This window comes from Leptosomus discolor, chromosome 6, assembly GCF_034619465.1.
Source record: "Leptosomus discolor isolate bLepDis1 chromosome 6, bLepDis1.hap2, whole genome shotgun sequence".
Lineage (NCBI taxonomy): Eukaryota > Metazoa > Chordata > Aves > Leptosomiformes > Leptosomidae > Leptosomus > Leptosomus discolor.
The window spans coordinates 33,519,233-33,538,329 of record NC_141396.1 but is presented as its reverse complement, the minus strand read 5'-3'; the positions used below and the strand labels follow the sequence as shown (position 1 = coordinate 33,538,329).

At 37.1% G+C, this 19,097-nt stretch overlaps 1 protein-coding gene across 1 annotated transcript in view; it reads left to right on the top strand.

Moving 5' to 3' along the window:
* CCDC6 (coiled-coil domain containing 6) overlaps positions 1-16,169 on the top strand; it is a 50,341-nt gene extending 34,172 nt beyond the window's left edge. Inside the window, exons 5-9 of the mRNA XM_086466538.1 lie at positions 226-386; positions 2,964-3,120; positions 6,366-6,466; positions 10,274-10,398; positions 13,475-16,169. Coding sequence (XP_086322664.1) covers positions 226-386; positions 2,964-3,120; positions 6,366-6,466; positions 10,274-10,398; positions 13,475-13,666 — 736 coding nt within the window. The 3' untranslated portion in view covers positions 13,667-16,169. The remainder of the gene's footprint in view (positions 1-225; positions 387-2,963; positions 3,121-6,365; positions 6,467-10,273; positions 10,399-13,474) is intronic.
* The last annotated feature ends 2,928 nt before the right edge of the window (positions 16,170-19,097 follow it).

Genomic DNA, 19,097 nt, shown 5'->3' with positions numbered 1-19,097 from the left:
GAATATTTTAGAAAATCCATCTGTGCTTGGAAACAAATTTTACCTTTTTTTATTTTGAGTTAAAAAGGAAAACATTATAAATCCTCCTAAAATTCTTTTCCCAAAACCAGTAATTAAAATAAATCTTATATACCTGTCAGAATCCTTGCAGTGGCTTTCTGGAGGATTGAAAGGGTTTTCTTTTCATTAGAATTGAAGGTAAAATTTGAACTATTTTTCATACAGAATTTTGCAGGAGAAATTAGACCAGCCAGTGTCTGCTCCACCATCACCCAGAGACATATCAATGGAGATAGATTCTCCAGAAAATATGATGAGACATATCAGATTTTTAAAGAATGAAGTGGAGAGGTTAAAGAAACAACTGAGGGCTGCACAGTTACAGCGTGAGTAAACACATTTTAAAAAAATCTTTTTAAGTTTGTGTAATGTCAGATTTTCGTATATACTTCCATGAGTTTGAATTTAAGTTAGAAGTGGAAAAAAATAGGGCAGGTTTGGATTAAAACATTTTCATAACAGCAGTGTTGTTGCTTGTTGATGTATTTATACTGCAGTTTATGGGGTTTTTGCTTTGCTAGAAGTGTGTTTGGAAGAATCAAGAGATATTTCTTGAATATTTTGAGCCAGACAAAATGTTTCTATCTTTCTTGTCTCTTTTTTCAGACATTTAGCAGTATTTCAACTTACAGATTTTTCAGACCGTTCTTATGCTCTACTTTGTAAGAGTCTTGTTATAAATTAAGAATTACTCAAAAGAATTTACAGCTAGCAAAATAAATTTCAGTTGTATTTAGGAATTTCACTTGTTAATGATTGCAGCTGCCTTTAAATAATTGTTTGTAGCTGTGTTAGACTAATTGTTCAGGCAGCTGTTTGACTTCACAATATAGCAGAAAAAGTAATCTTATTTTGGTCTTACCTATGCAAGATTTCTTTGAAGGTGAACAGAATAAACAGTTGTGCAGAAGTCCTTGTGTTTCTGTTGTGAAACGTCGTGGACCCTTGACCAGAAATGGAAAGCCTGCTTTTTGTCTGGCCTTTGAAGAGGCTACGGCTCTAAGCCTGTTTTCTCAGCTGGCAGGAAGGTCACGTGCACCTTCCTGTGATCTTTGCAATGCCAAGCCTTTGTTCCTTCATGCTAAATCGAAAAATTCTATCTGAGTTTCATCAGTTCTGCCTAGTTCCTATTCAGTGGCATTATATTTCAATTTATAGGTAAGTAGATACCTAACTATATAGACAGAAAAATTTCAGCGAGAGGGAAACAGGCAATATTCTCCCCCTATAGTGTGCTGGTCTTGACAGGCTAAGGAGTATTTCAGCCCCTGTTTAGAGAAATAGCTTGTCAGAGGCAGCGGCCTTCCTTAAAGACAGGGATGACGGGAGAGTGCTCTTTGGCAGAGGCCTTGTGCGGAAGTTTGTGGTATTAGTAATTTGTCGGTTAAAAGAAGATAAGGACTGCTAACCTTTGTGCTTGCCAATTCTGCACTGCAGCCTTCTCTTACTGAACTTCAGAACAAGAGCAAGGCTTTAGATTTGAAGTACTCTTTGTACAAATCTAGCCTAGTTAATTTCACTTCAAGTGTTCTTTTATGAGCACTTTTTAAGTGGTTTCCTTTTGAATTATTTTGATTTAGGGTAGAAATTTTGAAGCATTTAAAGTCAAATTATCTTTGAAAATAAGATCTTGGTTTGAAAGTACTCTTTCCCTTTGTGAAGAGATTAAACAGAGCTGCAATCTGAGTAGCAATGCTGGTAGAAAAAGTGGATGTGCTAGCCTGCAAGCAGAAGATGAAACTGAAATGCAGTTTTCAGTTTGGTGTTTGCAATATGTGGCCATTAGAGAACCTCTAGTATTACTCAGAAATACTTAATAAAATCTGCTTACTAAATTCTGATACTGGTATTACATCTTGTATTCCGGAAGCCCTTTCTTCTAGTCTAGGGACTGTTTTGGTATAATAATAGTTTTAAATAAGTGATACTGTTGCATTGGAAGTGTTATTTCTGCAGAAGAGAGATAAATCATGTATTGTTGATAGTTTGGGAACAGTCTTCGAAAACAAGAATATTCTTTTGATTGAAGGGTGCTGCATGAAGAAGTGATCACAAATCACGATTAATTGTAATGTAGATATTTTTGTTGATATTAATTTTTAATATCAATGAATTAAATGTAAACTCGATCAAACATTAGAAAATATCACAAAATACATTAGGTATGTCATAAGTCTTCAGCATGTGTTCCGTTTTATTTAAATAATCTGTCAAAATGCTTTGCAGCTTTCCATAATTTGATTTTATCACTTTAAATATCCTGTGATACCAGAATATTTAAGTGATATTTGCTGAACTTGTTGAGAATTGCAAACTCAAATTTCCTTTTGATATAAAGAGTAAACCACATGTTGGCTTTTAATATCTGGCCAATCTCTATGATAAAATGTGTAATTGAAAGAATGCTATAGAATACGTGTAAGGTAGCAATTTAAATACAAGTTTGAATGTTCTGGGTTTCAGAACTTGTTTTGTACTTCCTTTGAAATGGAAATATGCCTTTAAAACCTTTCTTCTGTGTGTTGTAGTAAAATCTTTGTGAACGTGGAATAGCTTTATTTTAATGGAGCAGGAGTCATTGTATTTCTTCTTTATGGTTTTGGTTTTATTATTTTCTTCATGGCTTCTTTTCCTTCCTTTTCAAATTCATTGAAGTAAATGCTTAAAACTTTCTTTGTTTATTACCTTTTATTTCCAAAATTGCTGTTAACCAGTAATTTATTTTAGTAGCTTCTGTTCTGAATTAGGCTTTGAACTAATCAGAGATGAGAATTTTGAGTGATCCATCGTGAGCATTTTCTACACGCTCATTCTTGAAGTACTGGAGTAAAATTAGACACAACATACTTGCCTGTCTGTGAAATTGAACTTCAATCAGATTTTAACAAAATTCTGGGTTTCAGATTCAGAGAAGATGGCACAATATTTAGAAGAGGAGCGACATATGAGAGAAGAAAACTTGAGACTTCAAAGAAAATTACAGAGGGAAATGGAACGTAGGGAAGCACTTTGTAGGCAGCTGTCAGAAAGTGAATCCAGCTTAGAAATGGACGATGAAAGGTTTGTATTTTCTAGCCATCCAGATATGTTGGCATTGAGCTTATTAATCAATACACACACTTCTTTTTTAATATTATAGAATTAAGTATTTATAGAAAAAACCTATATATGGATTTAGTATATGTATCAAATTTCATCATGGTCCAGAAATATCTTCAGTAGAATTATATCAAACTTGTGTAGAAGTTGCAGCATTTTTAACAATGAGAAGGAAAATATTTGTATCTGAAGATTGCTTAGGGTTTTGATAATGTATGTTGAAATAAATATAGCTGTGGAGTTGAGATTCAGAATAATTCGATCATAGTACATTTGTTTTGCCCCTGACTTGGTAACTGTAAGGGATTCTATGAGACAGGAACAATGTCCTTACTTGGGGCTAATTTTTCCTTTGCAGAAAGTAAAATGTGTTCAGCCAAATACAACGAGGTACTGTGTAAAGCCTTAGAGAGAGGAAGCATTTCCAGAACTGTTGGGTTGTTCAAACCATAACGTCCTTGATTTTTTTTCATCTAATGCAAACTGTGTTGCTTACACTGACCTTACAGATAGTCTTGAGTTTTTCATGGTTTTATATGATGCCTTTTACTGTTTTCTCACATCATAGTTGTAAAACAGTGTTATATCTTGAAAGAGGTATTTTAAGTACACTTTGAATAAAACATTCTTATGTCTTATCAAATACTTATTATTTTGTACTGTTTTACATTATTGTGGATTTATAGTGGTCCTTTAAAAAAAAAAGTTACCCTGTGCTGTGTGTTCTTCTGATACTGAGATATTTCTTCTTGGGTCGTCAGTATATTTATTGTAAGTCATAATTTACCAGAAACAAAGTACCAGATAATTTATTTCAAGGAGCACCCTTAAAAGTTCAAGGCAGTGTTTTCATTTAAATGAAAACTAACTAAGATGTTGTGAATGCTATATAAATTAAATTTAGAAACACAGGATTCTGGTGTTTTGAATCTACTTTTACTAGCCTAATATTCTCTGCCAATATTTACATTGTAATGAAAATACAGTCAAAATATAAATCTACATGAATTACTACATATTAATCCAAAAATGTGCAGTGTCCTAGTAATTTCTTTTGTCAACCAGTTCTAAGTAGTGATAATCAATAACACACAGGAAAATTTGATTAACTGCTCTATACTTCTAAGAAATTTCATTATCATGTTGATTTTCTTGGCACTACAAAGCCATGACCGATCTCTCCAGGACAGGTATTTGCAGTGTAAGTAATAAAAATAAGTAAAGGGAAGGACAAGGCAGGTATTCAAGTGGTTAGTCTTAGGAGAACTTAGGAGACAAAATAATTGTGGAACTACATGCAGTAATGATTTTAAAAATGTAAATTTTTGTCAGCTTATGTTGTCTTCCTAAAAATGATGATGGATCAAATAACCAGTTTTTTCAGTTGCATTCTGTTAGCTGATGTTACTTATTTTTTTGTAGATAGGGGTAGATGAAGATGCTTTATTGAATGCAAAATACACAGCTCTCCCAAAACTTCTTCCTCCCGACTAGCAATAGCTTTGTCTTCTCCATCCTGTTCTCTGGAGTAGTAGGGAAATACCTGAAACCAGGAAGCATACTAATGGTGTGCTGCTATTCCATATCACTTGATCCAGGTATTAGGATGACTTACAGAAAATTGTCACAATTAAATCACAAAGACCACTGCCGTGCTGTAATAGCCATAATGTCTGCATTACAGGTTACTGTGTGTTGCAGAGGTAGCCTAATTGGTTCCATTTCGCTAACTTTGCCATTGGTAGCTCTTTAGAAAAATTCTGTTTAATTAAACTTTAATTTATCAGTTTGTTAATTTTCTGTTGTTCTCCATTGCAGCTACTTTTATTACTTGATCTACTCAAATTTAAACCAACTTTTGTGTCACTACAGTGTACTGCCTGTGTTAGGAGTTGTGATTTAGTAACTCTGAACATCCTGGTTAAAAATCAATAAGATGCAGTATCAATATGTGTTTCAAATAGTTTATGAACTGGCTCACAGACCTCGAAGTAGTCATCATTTTCAGTTCCATCAGATAGGAATATTTTTAATGCTGCTCCGCGTTGTGGCTTTTTCTGTGATCTGGAAATAAATGTAGCTACTAAGAATTTCTGAGAACACAGGTGTAGAAGGCGAGACAAGTAAGAATCAAAGGGCTGTTAGGTAGCTAATTTTGCCTGCTGCTTTGCTGTGTCCGGTAAAGAAACACAGCTAAATGTAATAATATAAACCCAGGTGCACTGATTTGCAACCATATGTGCAGGAGAAGGTGTGCAGGGCAATCTCTAATCTAGACAATAACTGAAAAACATAACTAGAGACTGCATAAGCAAGTCAGCCTGAAAGCTGCCAGCCTAGAGCTGTGGAAAAAACATGTAAAATTACTTTTGAGATATCAACAGTGAGTGGCAAAGTAGGAGCAATTGGTATGATTTTCATCTCCTTCCATATAGCACTTGATGGCTGTGAAGAAGCTTCACTGTATTCAGTGAGCAAAGTACGAATGAATACCACTAAAATTATTAAAGGTGGGGAAAAATGCTTTGCCTGAGGTTCTGATCTGTTCAGTTTATCACAGTGAAGCGTGGGAGGTGTCTTGCAACACAACCTAGAAGTATGTTTAGTGGGAGAAAGTCCTGCGTTCAAGATATGTCTCTATTTCAGTGGCAAAAGACACAAAGAGCGAACATCTAAACGTTGAGACTAGAGGGATTAAAGTAGGAAACAGAGCACGTTTTTAACTGTGAGGCTGATCAGATGTTGGAACAAATTATCAACACTTTAATGCTCTCCCCGCATCCCCCCAGCCCCACCTCCTAATGATTTAAGATTAGTGCTGAATGCCTTTCTGGGAGATACACTCCAGCCAGACAAGCTATTGAGTTCAATGTAGAAATTATGTGTGAAGTGCAAGAATGTTGTATAGGTCAGATTGGATGACATGATTTACACCTCTGGCCTTAATATGTACTATTCTGATTGTATGCAACTTGTACAGTTTTAACTGCAAATGAGTGAGATAAATCTAGCTATTTCCATTGAAAGTTAAGACAGTATCTGAGCCTTCAGTAATGAGAGTTCATGTCATGACTTCCTAAAGGTGACTGATTCTTCATTCATCGAATCTGATACTTATGGGAACTGAAAAAACCACAGTGAAACATTTAAAACATGGCAGATTTTTAAAAGGTTTGATCTAATTATTCTTTACCTTTTTTTGTTAGATATTTTAATGAGATGTCTGCACAAGGATTAAGACCTCGCACTGTGTCCAGTCCTATCCCTTATACACCCTCACCAAGTTCTAGCAGACCTATATCACCTGGTAAATATTTAAGCCGGTTTCTAAAATTATTGTATGCATCACATAGTAACGTGCCCTATTAATATATTTAGGTGAAAGTAGCCTTTCAAAGCTAGTCTGGAGAAAAAAACTGCATCATAAATGTAAGAATAGTTCTGCCTTAGATGTCTTCTAGTGCAGCATGTTTTCGTATGGTTCTGTTTTACACTGTAAACAGATATTAAAGGTCAGTTAAGTAGCTATCACTTGAAATTTTATTTCTTTTCTTGCTCTTTCTCTCTTACTGTCTCTTCTCTTCCTTCCCCCACCCCCCCTCCATAGAAGTACCCAACAGGATGCATAGTTCTAACAGATTTCTAGAGTTTAGTGATGAACTAGTAATGAGACTGCTGTTGTGCTCTGAATGAAAACTTCTAAAAGAAGTCTGATCTTGAACATGTTGGAAAAAAGTCGATTTCCATTTGTCTTTAGTAGAGAAATGGCTTTTGTACTTCTGCTGTTTTCTGTTGTAAAATGTAACTATAAAACTAAGAATTCCTGTCTCTGCTACTTTGTATAACAAAGGCAAACTTTTTCTCAGTTTTTGATTACTGAATATGTTTTTTAACTCAAAGGAAATGTATTTGTGTTACTAACGCGTTTATTGATTGAAATTTAAAATCCCTTAAAATTGTGCTTGGACATTTGTTAAAAGTATTGTCCATGGATGTTATACGGCGATCACAAACTCAGTTGTACATATTGAAGCGATCCCTGCATGCCCTGCTTTCCTGAGTTCACCTTTTAGAACCTGTCGGCCAGAGTCCTACAGCAAGGGCAAATGAGATGTGCTCTATATTGACACATTCTGCAAGATGGCGAGACATTTTATTACATAGGTCTGCTAGAATGTATAAAATGTCTTTAAACTCTTTAATTTTCAAGATTGACTTTAGTTTTTCAGAAGGACTCAAAATAGTTTTCATCCAGGTGTTGCAAAAGGGGTGAGCATGTGTGAAAACTAGCTATGGCCATAAGCTGTGTTACAGATGAGCATTATGATACAGTTTTTCAAGAGGTTTTTGGGCCTCTGAAATGAGCCAAATCACTTGATCTTCAATATTTTGCAGGGTATGTTACCAATAAAATGATACAAGTTTTCTTAAAATTTTCCTGTAAGTGGGTGTACAGAAACATCATGCTAACAACTGCTTTTGGAGTAACTGCTGTGGATGTTTGTGGTTATATGTGTTTAGTCTTCATAATAATACAGTATTCAACTGTACATTGTATCTGCAGTCTGCAAACTGGTTATAATTAAAAGTATGTATAGGAAAAATTATCTTGTAATTTAGAGACTTGCATCGTAGATTACCTAGAAGTGCACCCAATTTACATGCTGATGTGTCAGTGCAAGAGTACTCTGTCAGTTTGTTCTCACACTGGGACTGAAACACCTTCCTTGTTGCCTGTGAACTTTGCTTCCCATTGATACAAGAGTGCTGCTTTCTAGTGGGAATTATATCCCACAGACAGGGGATGCTGAAACACAGTCTTAAGCAGAGGTAAAAAGAGCACAGCTGAAATGATCATTTCTAACATATAGTTCACAATTTTGGTAATGTTGGTACGGTAAATGTTCCAGGCTAGCACTTCTGCACAGGCAGCTATGTTACTCTCCTTCACAATATTCACAGTTGGGAAGTTTCAGACTTCAGAAAAATAGAAGCAGCAGTTTGTTAGAGAACTAATTAGATCAATAGGGAATTTTTTACAGCTGTCTGGGCTATATGATTGCAGTAATGAATGAAAAGAAGGAGGTTTTGAGAGTACTTTATATCTAAAGGACTATAGTAAGACACTGTCAAAAGTATCACCACAGAATAACCCAACAGTTATATTTTGCATCAAGTAACTGTGTGACTTGTCATGTTTTATTTGTGAAATGACGTGCCTGAATTTGTAGAAAAATGATTTGAAACCTGTTAGAAACAGTATAATTTCATATGGGTAGTTGGTCAGATTTAATGGGTCAGATTCTGGCTCCTGAATCCCAGAGCCTTTTGCATTGTGTTGCTTGAGATGCTGCTCTTTCAAGCTGAGATACTGCTGAGATTTCTAGCCTGTGCATGGACCTTTGAAGATTGTGGACGTATTGCTTCTCCTAGGCAGCTGGGGATTAGTTCCTCTAATTACCAATTAGTCTTTAGGTAAATTGTTCCATGCTTTGCTTCTATAGCTAGGCTAGAGAGAGATTTGGGGCTGCAGAGATGAGCTACCTTGGAGGTACATGCACTACTCTGTTATCGCTTCTTTGATTGCCATGTAGACTTATATTTGTCAAACTTTTGGAGCTCGTTTATTCCAAAGCAGTCCAAAATCGTAATGTTGCAAAGGTGACTTAAATTGTGGTTTTTGCCTTTTATTGTTCTGGGCTCTTGCCTCTGACTTGCAACACATTGTCACCTACCTGAACATTGACTTGTTTCTGTCCTTGTGCTTACAAATGCACTTAGTTATGAAACATATGCTGTACATACAATTAGATTGTGTAGTCAAAAAGCAGATTAATTGTGTTAATCTGCATTAACGACTCTAAAGTGACAGTGATTCCGTTGGGTGTCACTCGTAATTTGCACCAGACATGCACTGGGGATGTAGCAAAATCAAATTTAGAATTGAAGGAAGCAAGGGAAGTATGCTTTCTTATATGACTTTATTAGTGGTCTGAGGCTTTTTTTTTTTTTGTCTCCCCAAGATTGTGTCACATCAAGTGTAGGCACAAACATATGCAGTTAAGGTTGGTGCATGCTGTAGCTGCAGTGGCACCGTTTTGCGTTGATTTAGTGTTGAAGAAGCATTAAAACTTCTAAATCTAGTGTGGTGTTGTAAAAGTGTAATAGATATTTAGAAAATTTGTTGGTCATAATTCTCCAAAGCAGTTGCTAGTGTCTAATACTAAACAGATGAGAAAAGTCTTGTGTCTTGCCTTACTGATATTTTTGTCAGAAAGCAATAATGAGCTAAATGTTTTGAAAAGTGTGCTGCTTGGAGAAATACTCAAAATGTTCAGAACGCTTCAAGGTCTGAACTTCAAGCACTTAGCAGTTGCTGATTCTGTTTATCTTGGTTAGCTATACAGGTACTCTGCATAGTTATAAATTAGTTCTTACAGAAAGGAAATATTTAAATGGAAGAATTAGATATTTGCACTTTTGAATATTAGGGTTTTCTTAATGTGCATAAAACAAGTTGTAATTTTAAATGTTAGTTGCCTAGTCCAGCTAGCAACCAATCCCAGAACGTTTTAACTTCACAGCTCCAAAGATCTTTGGGTCTCTGCTTATAAACACCAAGTCAAAACAGGAGGAATCCTGGGTGCAGATCTGGTGTGCCTTGTGGGAGCCACCTACATCCAGTTTCTTTGTGGAAACTTGTAGTGGCCCAATGCTAGGTGGCTTCTCCAGGCACAAGATCTCTGCTTCTTCAGACTGTATTTTGTTCAGGGAGCCATTTCCTCTGAGGAGAAATGGAAGGCTGGATGGAAATACTTGTGGACTAAAACTAAGCTACCAGGGGAGCCTTATGCCGTTTATGTTAACTGAGAAGTTATGTTCAGTGTTGTGTGATGTATGTTTTGAAACATATGGTAGTTTACTACAGGAAAATATATTAATTTTACATCATGCTTTTCAGTACAATTAATGTTTTTTAGATGTCTAATCTGGCAGCAGTTACCATTTCTTAACCTGTCATTGATTCAGAACTAAAAAAGTTTAAAAAAACCTTGTACTTGAGTTTGTAGTATAAACAAGAGTGTTGATGTTACCTTGTTTTAACAATTTTTAGGTCTGTCATATGGAAGTCATACAGTTGGTTTCACACCACCGACTTCACTGACTAGAGCTGGAATGTCTTACTACAATTCCCCAGGCCTTCATGTGCAACATATGGGACCATCCCATGGTATTACAGTAAGTATTTAAAAGAGTAAATACTTGTTACCAATGTCAGTTTGGTTTTTAAAAGTTATGATTGCTTGTCCTTAAGTTTTTTTACAAAATATTTTTGTAAATTTTTGGTTTTGTCTCCTTACTCCAAGATACCTATTGCTGCTTTCTTCAACCCTGTTTTTTCTCTTGACCCCTCAGAACCCGATTCTTTTTGGAGAACCTTATTTTCTGCAAAAGAATAGGATGTGTTATCATCTTAAGGACAGTAATAGGTATCATCTTAATGGATCAGCAGGCAGGGTCTGAGAAATGATGTTCTAAGCTACTAAGCCTATCCTGGGAAGTAAAAACATTGCTTTCATTTTTCTCCTAGTGTCTTGGTTTGAAAGACAGGTGTCTGCTGAGGAAGGCAGGAGCCTCCCTTGAAATGGAAGATGCAACTCCCTTCCCTCCAAATTATTCTAATTTTGAAATTAAGGGGCCTTCAGGCAAAGATATGGGGAATAGGAATAACAGTTCTTTACTAATATATAACACAAAGCAGGGAAAAAAAAAACAACCCCCTGGTTTACACTGACAGAATCAGAAATACAACCTGACACCCTGTTAGGGTGGCAGTAGCAGTCCGATAAGATGGTGGCTGCAGTCCTCCTGAAGTGATGGATGTAGTTCTGTTGAAGCAGCGATCTTGTAAAAGAGTCTGGTCTTCCTCCGAAGGTCCAGTGGTAGGTAGGTAGCTCTTGTCCTCTGGAACTCCAGTGGGGGGAAAAAACTCCTCTGGGAATCCAGTGGAAGAAGGCTGCTAGGGTGTTCGAAATCTCAGTTTTTATTTAGCATGGACTGCTTGGCTCTTTCTCACAATGGGATGGGGAGTCGTGAGGCAGTTCCTTGATGGGCCATTAACAGGAGATAGTCCAGGATCGAGTTATCTATGGGTTATGGGATAAGGCATTGTTGTGCCCATTAACAGAAGATAGTCCAGAGGGAGGAGGCAGGGAGCACCGCCCCACCTGGTCTCAACGGCTCCTGAAGATGGTAGTAGAATACTTTTTTGGGGCACAGCTTACACTGTAACCTAGGACACCTAGTCTCCACGGTCTGACGGATGAGTCATCTGAGGTTGCTCCAAGCTCAGGTTTTCTTTAGGATGACACACAATGCTACCATCATGTCACTGTAACAGGCAGTTAACTCTTTTCTGTTCTCATTGGCAAAGAAGAAAGTTAATATAAGCATTTTTTAGGGCAATTTCTCATATCTTTCAACTGGATTTATTTCCTTTTTACCTGCGATGTTTGATGCATTTGTATTTACTCACATTTCTTCAAAATATTTGTGGAGTTTAATGAGCGTACAGAGCCTAAATATTAACCATTTGGAAAAACGCCTTATAGTTGTTTTATCAAGACCATTTTGATTTTTCTCAACAGGTATGGTAGTATGTAAATATCCTGCAAGGTTTTTGCGTATAGTGGTCATTCTCAGATGTGAAAACATGTTTCAATAGAAGTTTTAGTAGAATGCTAAAATATGGCTGCTTCTAAAACCATTTAAGTGAGCATGCGAAGGTTTATTGTTCATTTCATTGAGCAGAGATCGGTGGGAATGCTACGATGGTGGGTAGAACAGGAGGGAATCTAGAGCTCAGCAGGAAGGTAGAATCCTGGTCTGGGTTCAGCCAACTGCTGTGTGTCGCATGAGTTAGTCACAGGAAGATCTCTGCTTCTGGAAAACCTGGAACCTAATTTTATAATTAAGTTTTTCAAGGAACTTGTTCTGTTCAGTCCCTGTGAAATACTACTCTTTTTGAAACTGTAAATTAATTGGTGTCCCATTGAGTTGCTATGAAAAAGATCATCTTCAGGACAAAATACTAACTGTTTTCAGAAAGGAATTGATAAGTAGCTCTTGGCTTTGTCTTGATACTGAAACGAGGTCCCTTCATATTATTAGATGTATGCAAATGCAGAAAATGATTTTAAGTGTTTCAGAAACATCAGTCAGTTGTCAAGAATCCTTTGGCTTTTTGCATAGAGCATTGATCTATTACACATAGTTGTGCAGAAAACTAGATGCAATGTACATTATTTCACTAAACTGCAGATTGATTCTTGACTCTTCATTTATGATCTCCATTATAGAAGAAATGAACTTTACCTGTAGTGCATTTGGTATAGCATTGTAATCATGCTTCTCCCCAGAGTTGATCACCTGTGGTTGATTATTAACTGTGGGTGGGTGGTTTGTCATGCCATGAGGTTCCTGATTAATGCTAACTTGATTGGTAAGTAGTGAGCATTTCGGTTTCAGAAGTGCAGAAGTTAATGTTGTGCAGTGTAATTTATATTTTTACATTGCTAATATTAAAGAAAATTCTCCCTCCCTCCCTGCTGGCTTGTAAAGATAAAGTAGGTTTTAAATCTTCGTGTTTAGATGCACAGTTTGTTACAAATCTGTGGTGTCTGTTGAGGGAAGCTCTCTAACAACTGCTTCACTCCTGCAGCATAAAGAGTTGTAATCTTTTTTTTGTTCTCCAAAGAACAACTTGTATTATGCTTTGGTCTTGCTCCAGTTTGCAGGCTGAGAGTCTTTCAGAAAGCTAGAGATTCTGGGCAGGCTGTCTGGCATTCAAAACATGTCCACCCACACTCAGGTACCATGTAGTTGAGCTTCATATGCCAGCAGCATAAAGTTAAAGGTTCATCAGCACCTACTGGTTGGGCCAGCACAACTGGGAAGTGCTGTCTCTACAGCATCTCTCATTTCTTTCTAGGTTGCTGGTCATCATAGGTAGACATATCTTCAGGACATACATCTTGTGTTCGTTTCCTGCAAGCTGACAGGAAGGAATGCATGTTCTGTTTGTTCAAAAGTACTTCCTCTTTCCTTTGCTACTCCATTTCAGAGTAACATTTACTTTATCTAAAAGTTGTATTGTGATTCTTGCAATGTTTTGAAATGGATTCTTCCCATATAGTTGTTTGGATTTTTTTTGTGTTGTTTTTTTTTCCGTTGCCAAGCTCAATGAATTGATTAGAGGACTTCACCTAACGTTTTCAGGAGTGTGTTAAACATAATTTCAATATTTGTTCTGCAGAGGCCTTCACCACGAAGAAGTAACAGCCCCGACAAATTTAAACGTCCCACTCCTCCTCCTTCTCCAAACACGCAGACCCCAGTGCAGGCACCTCCGCCACCACCTCCACCACCCGTGCAACCTACGGTCCAGTCCACGGCATCGCAGTCAGCCACTTTTCAACATTCAGTGCATCCCTCCTCTCAGCCTTAGTGCATGTGCTCAGCAGTCTGTATTTCAGAAGTGGACTCATAACATGGAGCAGTTTACTAAAAGCCAAAGGCTTACTTGGCATATTTGGATTTGACTTATTTGCACTGAGGTTATATAGGCTTCACTGTTAATTGTGTTGTAAACGTTTGTATAAAATGCAGCCAGTGTTGTGGGTCTACAACACTAACTTAACAAAGTTTTCCATCAGTGTTTACTTGAACTACGTGTATGTCCATTCTCTGGCTGGAACATTTGCTACTCTGTTTGGTAATACGGCATTATGTCGTTTTGCTTGGCTCCAAAGCTTCATTTTCCTGGCTTTTAGGTTTGTAAAATTAAAGGGATACCTTTTTATATTTTTTCATGACAATTTGCAGAAAATTAAAGGCATGATGGGCTATATGATAAATGCTGAAATATAACAGTGTTTACCAAGCTTATGGAAAATCAGCAGTATGTTTCAGTCATTTGAAATAATGGCTTCTAGTGCAAAAGTGAGTCAGACACCCTAATCAGTGCCCAAGACACATACTCTATTGTATTACATAGTAAATAAGCTTAATTCAGCACACAGGACACATCCATACTTCTGTTTAAAAGCACCTCAAACATATGGTACAGTCTGAATTTTACAGTGAGGGAACTGGCTTGTTGGAGTCTGTGGAATGTACAATTTGTGGACCTTAAGATTTGATGATTTCACTTGACATTCGTGTTAACCTGTAAGCTGCCCATACTGTGTGATCTATCACAATTAACTTCAGTAAGTGTGGTCCTGCCAACAGGTTACTGATAGCTGATTAAAGTGTGCTCTTTGATTTTTTTGCTGCAGAAGGCAATGTGATTGTAGAGAACAGCTGATGATAATTTTTTTCTTGTTAAAATATATTAATTGTGATTCCCCTGAAGCAAAGTTTGAACAGGTGTTCCAAATGTTCAAAAGTCTGTTAGAAAGTAAGATGTAAGATGAGCATATAGGAATATATTGGCCTAACAGCCAAAATGTTGTATTGCTTGGTAGAAACAGAGTACAAGAAAGTAGCACAATATGGCACTAATGAATGCTTATTTAGCAGCCTAAGCCGGTACAATGTATAAAGAAATGTATTCTGAATACATTCTTTCCATTCATTTAGCACAAATAAATTGGTTTCACTTTGCAGTGGAACAAAGTGTCACTTCTTGATATTGATATCTTACTCAATTACATATTTCCTGAGGTTCCTGTTGATGCTGAGGTTTATATATTATTGATGATTTCAAGTGGTTTACCTCATATATATGGATATGTGGGCCATGGAAAATGACAAGAGAATGTTTATTTTATGAGAATATGTATCTGGCTATAATCAGAGCAGAACATGAGTAATTTATCTTTTGTTTACAAAAGTTTGTTTGACATGCCTAATGCTTTATTAAGGACATTTTTTAGAAGGAAGTACAGCATTCTGGTAGTATACTAAGACTTGTACATATATTTTCATGTTTGCCGCTCACCTATTCAGTAAGACTTGCAAACTCAAAATCTTTATAAAATTAGTGCTCTGAATCAAAATAGTAAGTTAAAATAATGTTGTAGAAGGTTCTACTTAAGGCAAAAATAGAATTTCTTCACTGTAGCTATGTAGTTCCAGCTCTGACAGAATTTAGAGAAACGCATATATAGTCTATTACCTTCTTAAATCAATGTGGGGTCAAGTGCATTATCAAGTTACAAGTTATGGTAGTGACTCTTCAATCAAGTGATTCTCCAGATTGTGGCAGACTTAAAATTTGACCAGTACTTCCATCTGAAAATAATTGACCGTAGCAGATGCTCGCCTTTCCATAGAGGAAATTCAGTGGTGAGCATTGTAATTAAACAGAGCTCCTGAATCAGTGGTAGGATTGCATGTGAAAAAATTACAGGCAGGCAGAGGCGGGACTGAGGTCAAGACAGGATTGGTTTAGTTTGATTCTTGTCCTTTTGTAAACATAAGACGAAGGAAAAAATATGTTCTTTTTAAAGTAGGATTCCAGCCCAAGTATTGCAACTATTTGAAACGGTGCCCTCCTTTCTGAGGTGCTTTGAGATTCTTGGACATACAGCTCTACAGAGCGTGAGCTCATAATGATGGTGGTATAAATGCATGGGGGAGGGGGGAAAGCCTTTGACAGTGTTGCTTTAAGACCTTAAAATGGAAAATTGCCTAGAACAATTTATGTTTGAAGCATATTCCAAAACTGAGTTTGTGTAACCCAAGTTCAGCAGCTGTTAGAAAGTGTCTCAGTGAACTCGTCCTTACAATTCCAGCAGGACTGTTACCAGAGGAAAGTAAAGAACTGACAAATGTGTACTAAATCTTGTAAATGTAACAAGGCACTAAATTGGCCTTGCCTAACTGAGAACATTGAACAAATATTTGCTTGCAATCAGAAGTGTTAAATCTATTTGTAGACTTTTTGAATAAGATGAGAAATTGTGCACAACCATCTCCTAATAAATATAAATGGATTTTCAGTTTTCCTTGTGAATTATAGTCATGAATTATGATGCTGCAGCTGTGATTTTTATCCAATCTCCTATAGACTGGAGAAACTCACTTGACAGTGAGGTCCAGCCTACTATGAGGTGGTTAAGTGCTTGGCTTCTTTAGCTCAGAAGCACCTGGGTGGGTTTCAGTCATCCTATTCATTACTAATGCCTGTCAGCGCGCACTGCATCGTCACTAGTTGTGTAGGGCCACAAAAGCAATTTGTAGCTGTGATAAGGATTTTGTAAGTGTACCCCTTTGCAGCTAAAGGTTTAAAATATATATATCTCCTTTAGCTGTTTCGTCAGTGCTTTCCTCTCTGACAATCAAGCAGCTTTCTTTCTTACTTTTTCTCTCAAGGGATCTGGCTTGGACGCTGGAATACAGCTGATACTCTGTAGAGCATTAAGAATTTATTCTATCCATGATTTGTTCCAGAGAAGTTCTTTGGAAGAAGAGATGGGAGTGTTTGGAGATAGTCTTCCAGCTAACAGCCAGATAAGATTTTTTTTAATTACTTGTACTTCTCTGAGAGCATATTCCCAAGGGCAGAATGGACTGTCGGAGTTCTTTAGAAAGTGTCAGTGCTTTTCTGTTGGCAGTTGCTGCACTGGAGCTGAACAGAACAGGATACCTTTCCTGTTAAAGTGTTCGCTTTCAGGAATCCATCTGCCTGGGTGGAATCCCTGTGCACTTCAGCTGAATGAAAAAAATGCAGTCTTGGAAGCAATGAAAACAAGAAAGCTTCCTGGGATATGTGTGAGTTGCACTGCTGACAGGAGACAGTATAGACTCAGTATATTTTGTTAAATAAATAGAAACTGATCATGGAGACAACTAAAAGGGCCTTGAATACGTTGTCAATCAAAGAACGCAGTCTCTCATCCTCAGTATTGATTGTTGCTTACTAAGAGGATGCATCCAGGGACCTTGTTTAAGTCTTGTAGTGCTTTTTCTAATCCTAATGCTTAGTTTTACAAGCAGTATGAGTTCTAATACTGTTCAACTCTTGATGTTTCCTTTTTGTTTCAGTCATGGCAATCTATTTCTTTTTGGTCCTTGGGAGTCTACAGAGCATGGACTATTCAGAGCATATTTCTCCAGTTCAAGCCATCTCGTAAGAAACCAGGAGGTTTATGAGAGTAAGCTATAAAGTTATAATACATGCCTATGTTACAACAGCCTCCTTGGGGGAAAGGTCTGTCCTCTTGAAGAGAGAGAAAACAAAGCCCTAATTACCAAATGGACTGTATGCATACAGTCCATCTGGTTTCCTCGGTTCCCTGGGAAGCTGAATTCCTCTCCCAGCCCTTTTTGGATTCAAACTAGAGTTCTTAATCTTTTTTTTTTTTTTTTTTTAAATTCCACATCTCACTGTAATAAGTACTTGGGATATCCTTCATGTTCCTTTTGGGTAATAACTGCTAGTCCCAGTACAAACAGAGATTAAGAGTCATTGCCACTCTGTGGACCAGAGGAAGTCAGTGAATATGCCAGACTGTGGCCTTTATAATGCAGTTGTAGTTCAAGCGGAACCGCGTGCTCATATCATGATTTCTTTTTTTTTTTAAGCAGCTGTTGCTGGTTTTGCATTAGTAGTGTGCCCTGACAAGGAGGTAAAACTATGGAGTTTGACACTGCATTAACGGACAGCTCCTACATTGGGAAGAATAGTGCTTGTACCTGTTCAATTGATTAGGCTCTGAAGAAAAGTACTACCTCATCTTTAGGTTGGAGTGATGTGGCCGCAGGGTCAGGAGAAATGTCGTAGCTGTGCTAGGTTTTGTTCTGCTGTATTACCTGGATCAGAGTCTTTCCTTGCTGGAACCGAGCTCCGGAGGTTGTAAAGCTTTTGTAGAGGAGTAGTGGGGAGTTAGGACAGGTGGTTGAGGGTTGAGTTTGAGAAAACTCTTGTCCTGTAGTAAATTGCTGCTTAGAGTATTCTTTGGCTAGACCTGGGAATTGGCTGTACTAAAGCTACGATTTTTTTTTTTTTTTTTTTTTTCCTCAGAGAGTGCTGTGTTGTAGTTCTTCAAGTTCCTAGTATTGGTATCTAATTAAAAAACAAAGCAAGCAAGTCCCCTTTCCACAGAAATATTGGAAGTAGTCTTCTACATCCAAAAGCAGGTTTTCTTACAATATAAATTAATACTGTATCTATAAATGAAGATATTTTATTCTAGTGGTAAAGCGTAAGCTAAGGCACTTTAGTTTGTGATTGCTGACTTTTTTTTTGGCAGGTGTTTCAGATGAAATCTAACCCTCCTGTGGAGGAAGAAAAAAAATCACCTGACAGCTGTAGACTGTTCTTTCCTGCAGAAATACAGCAATTTCCTCAAATGCAAGTAAAAATGGAACAAGCATCCTTGAGCTTTTCTGAAGCTTATATTTAATTTCAGTACCTTGGTAATTGCTCTTGTGTGTTTAGAGAATCTACGAAGCCTCATTTTAGGTTGGTTGGGTGTCCAGCTGGTTATTCCTATGTTTTCCTGATCCTAATGAAGGAAGCCTGTTCAAATTTGGATCAAATTTATAAAAACACTGAGTAATGGTCAAAGGGCAGATTTGTTGAGCAAGAATCCAAGTGATGAGTTCAAAAGCATTACACTGTGTTGATGTGAATCAGAACTTACCATTAAAAGAACCTCAGATACAAAAGGGTTTTTTTAGCAGGTTGCATTTTATTCCTGTATTAGCTGTATTATTGCTTTGTTGTATATCTCAAGGTGTTTACATATATTTGTAATTGTTACGATGTGTCTGTAATCAAGCTCATCTGTGCCTTCATGCAGACTTCCAATAAACACTTGATTTTTTTGTATTTACTTGTATGGAAGACTATCGGGTGAATGTGTATTTCCTTCTATCTGTCAGCCTGTCATCACTGGGGAGAAGGTGAAGAAAATGAGAACTAGGAG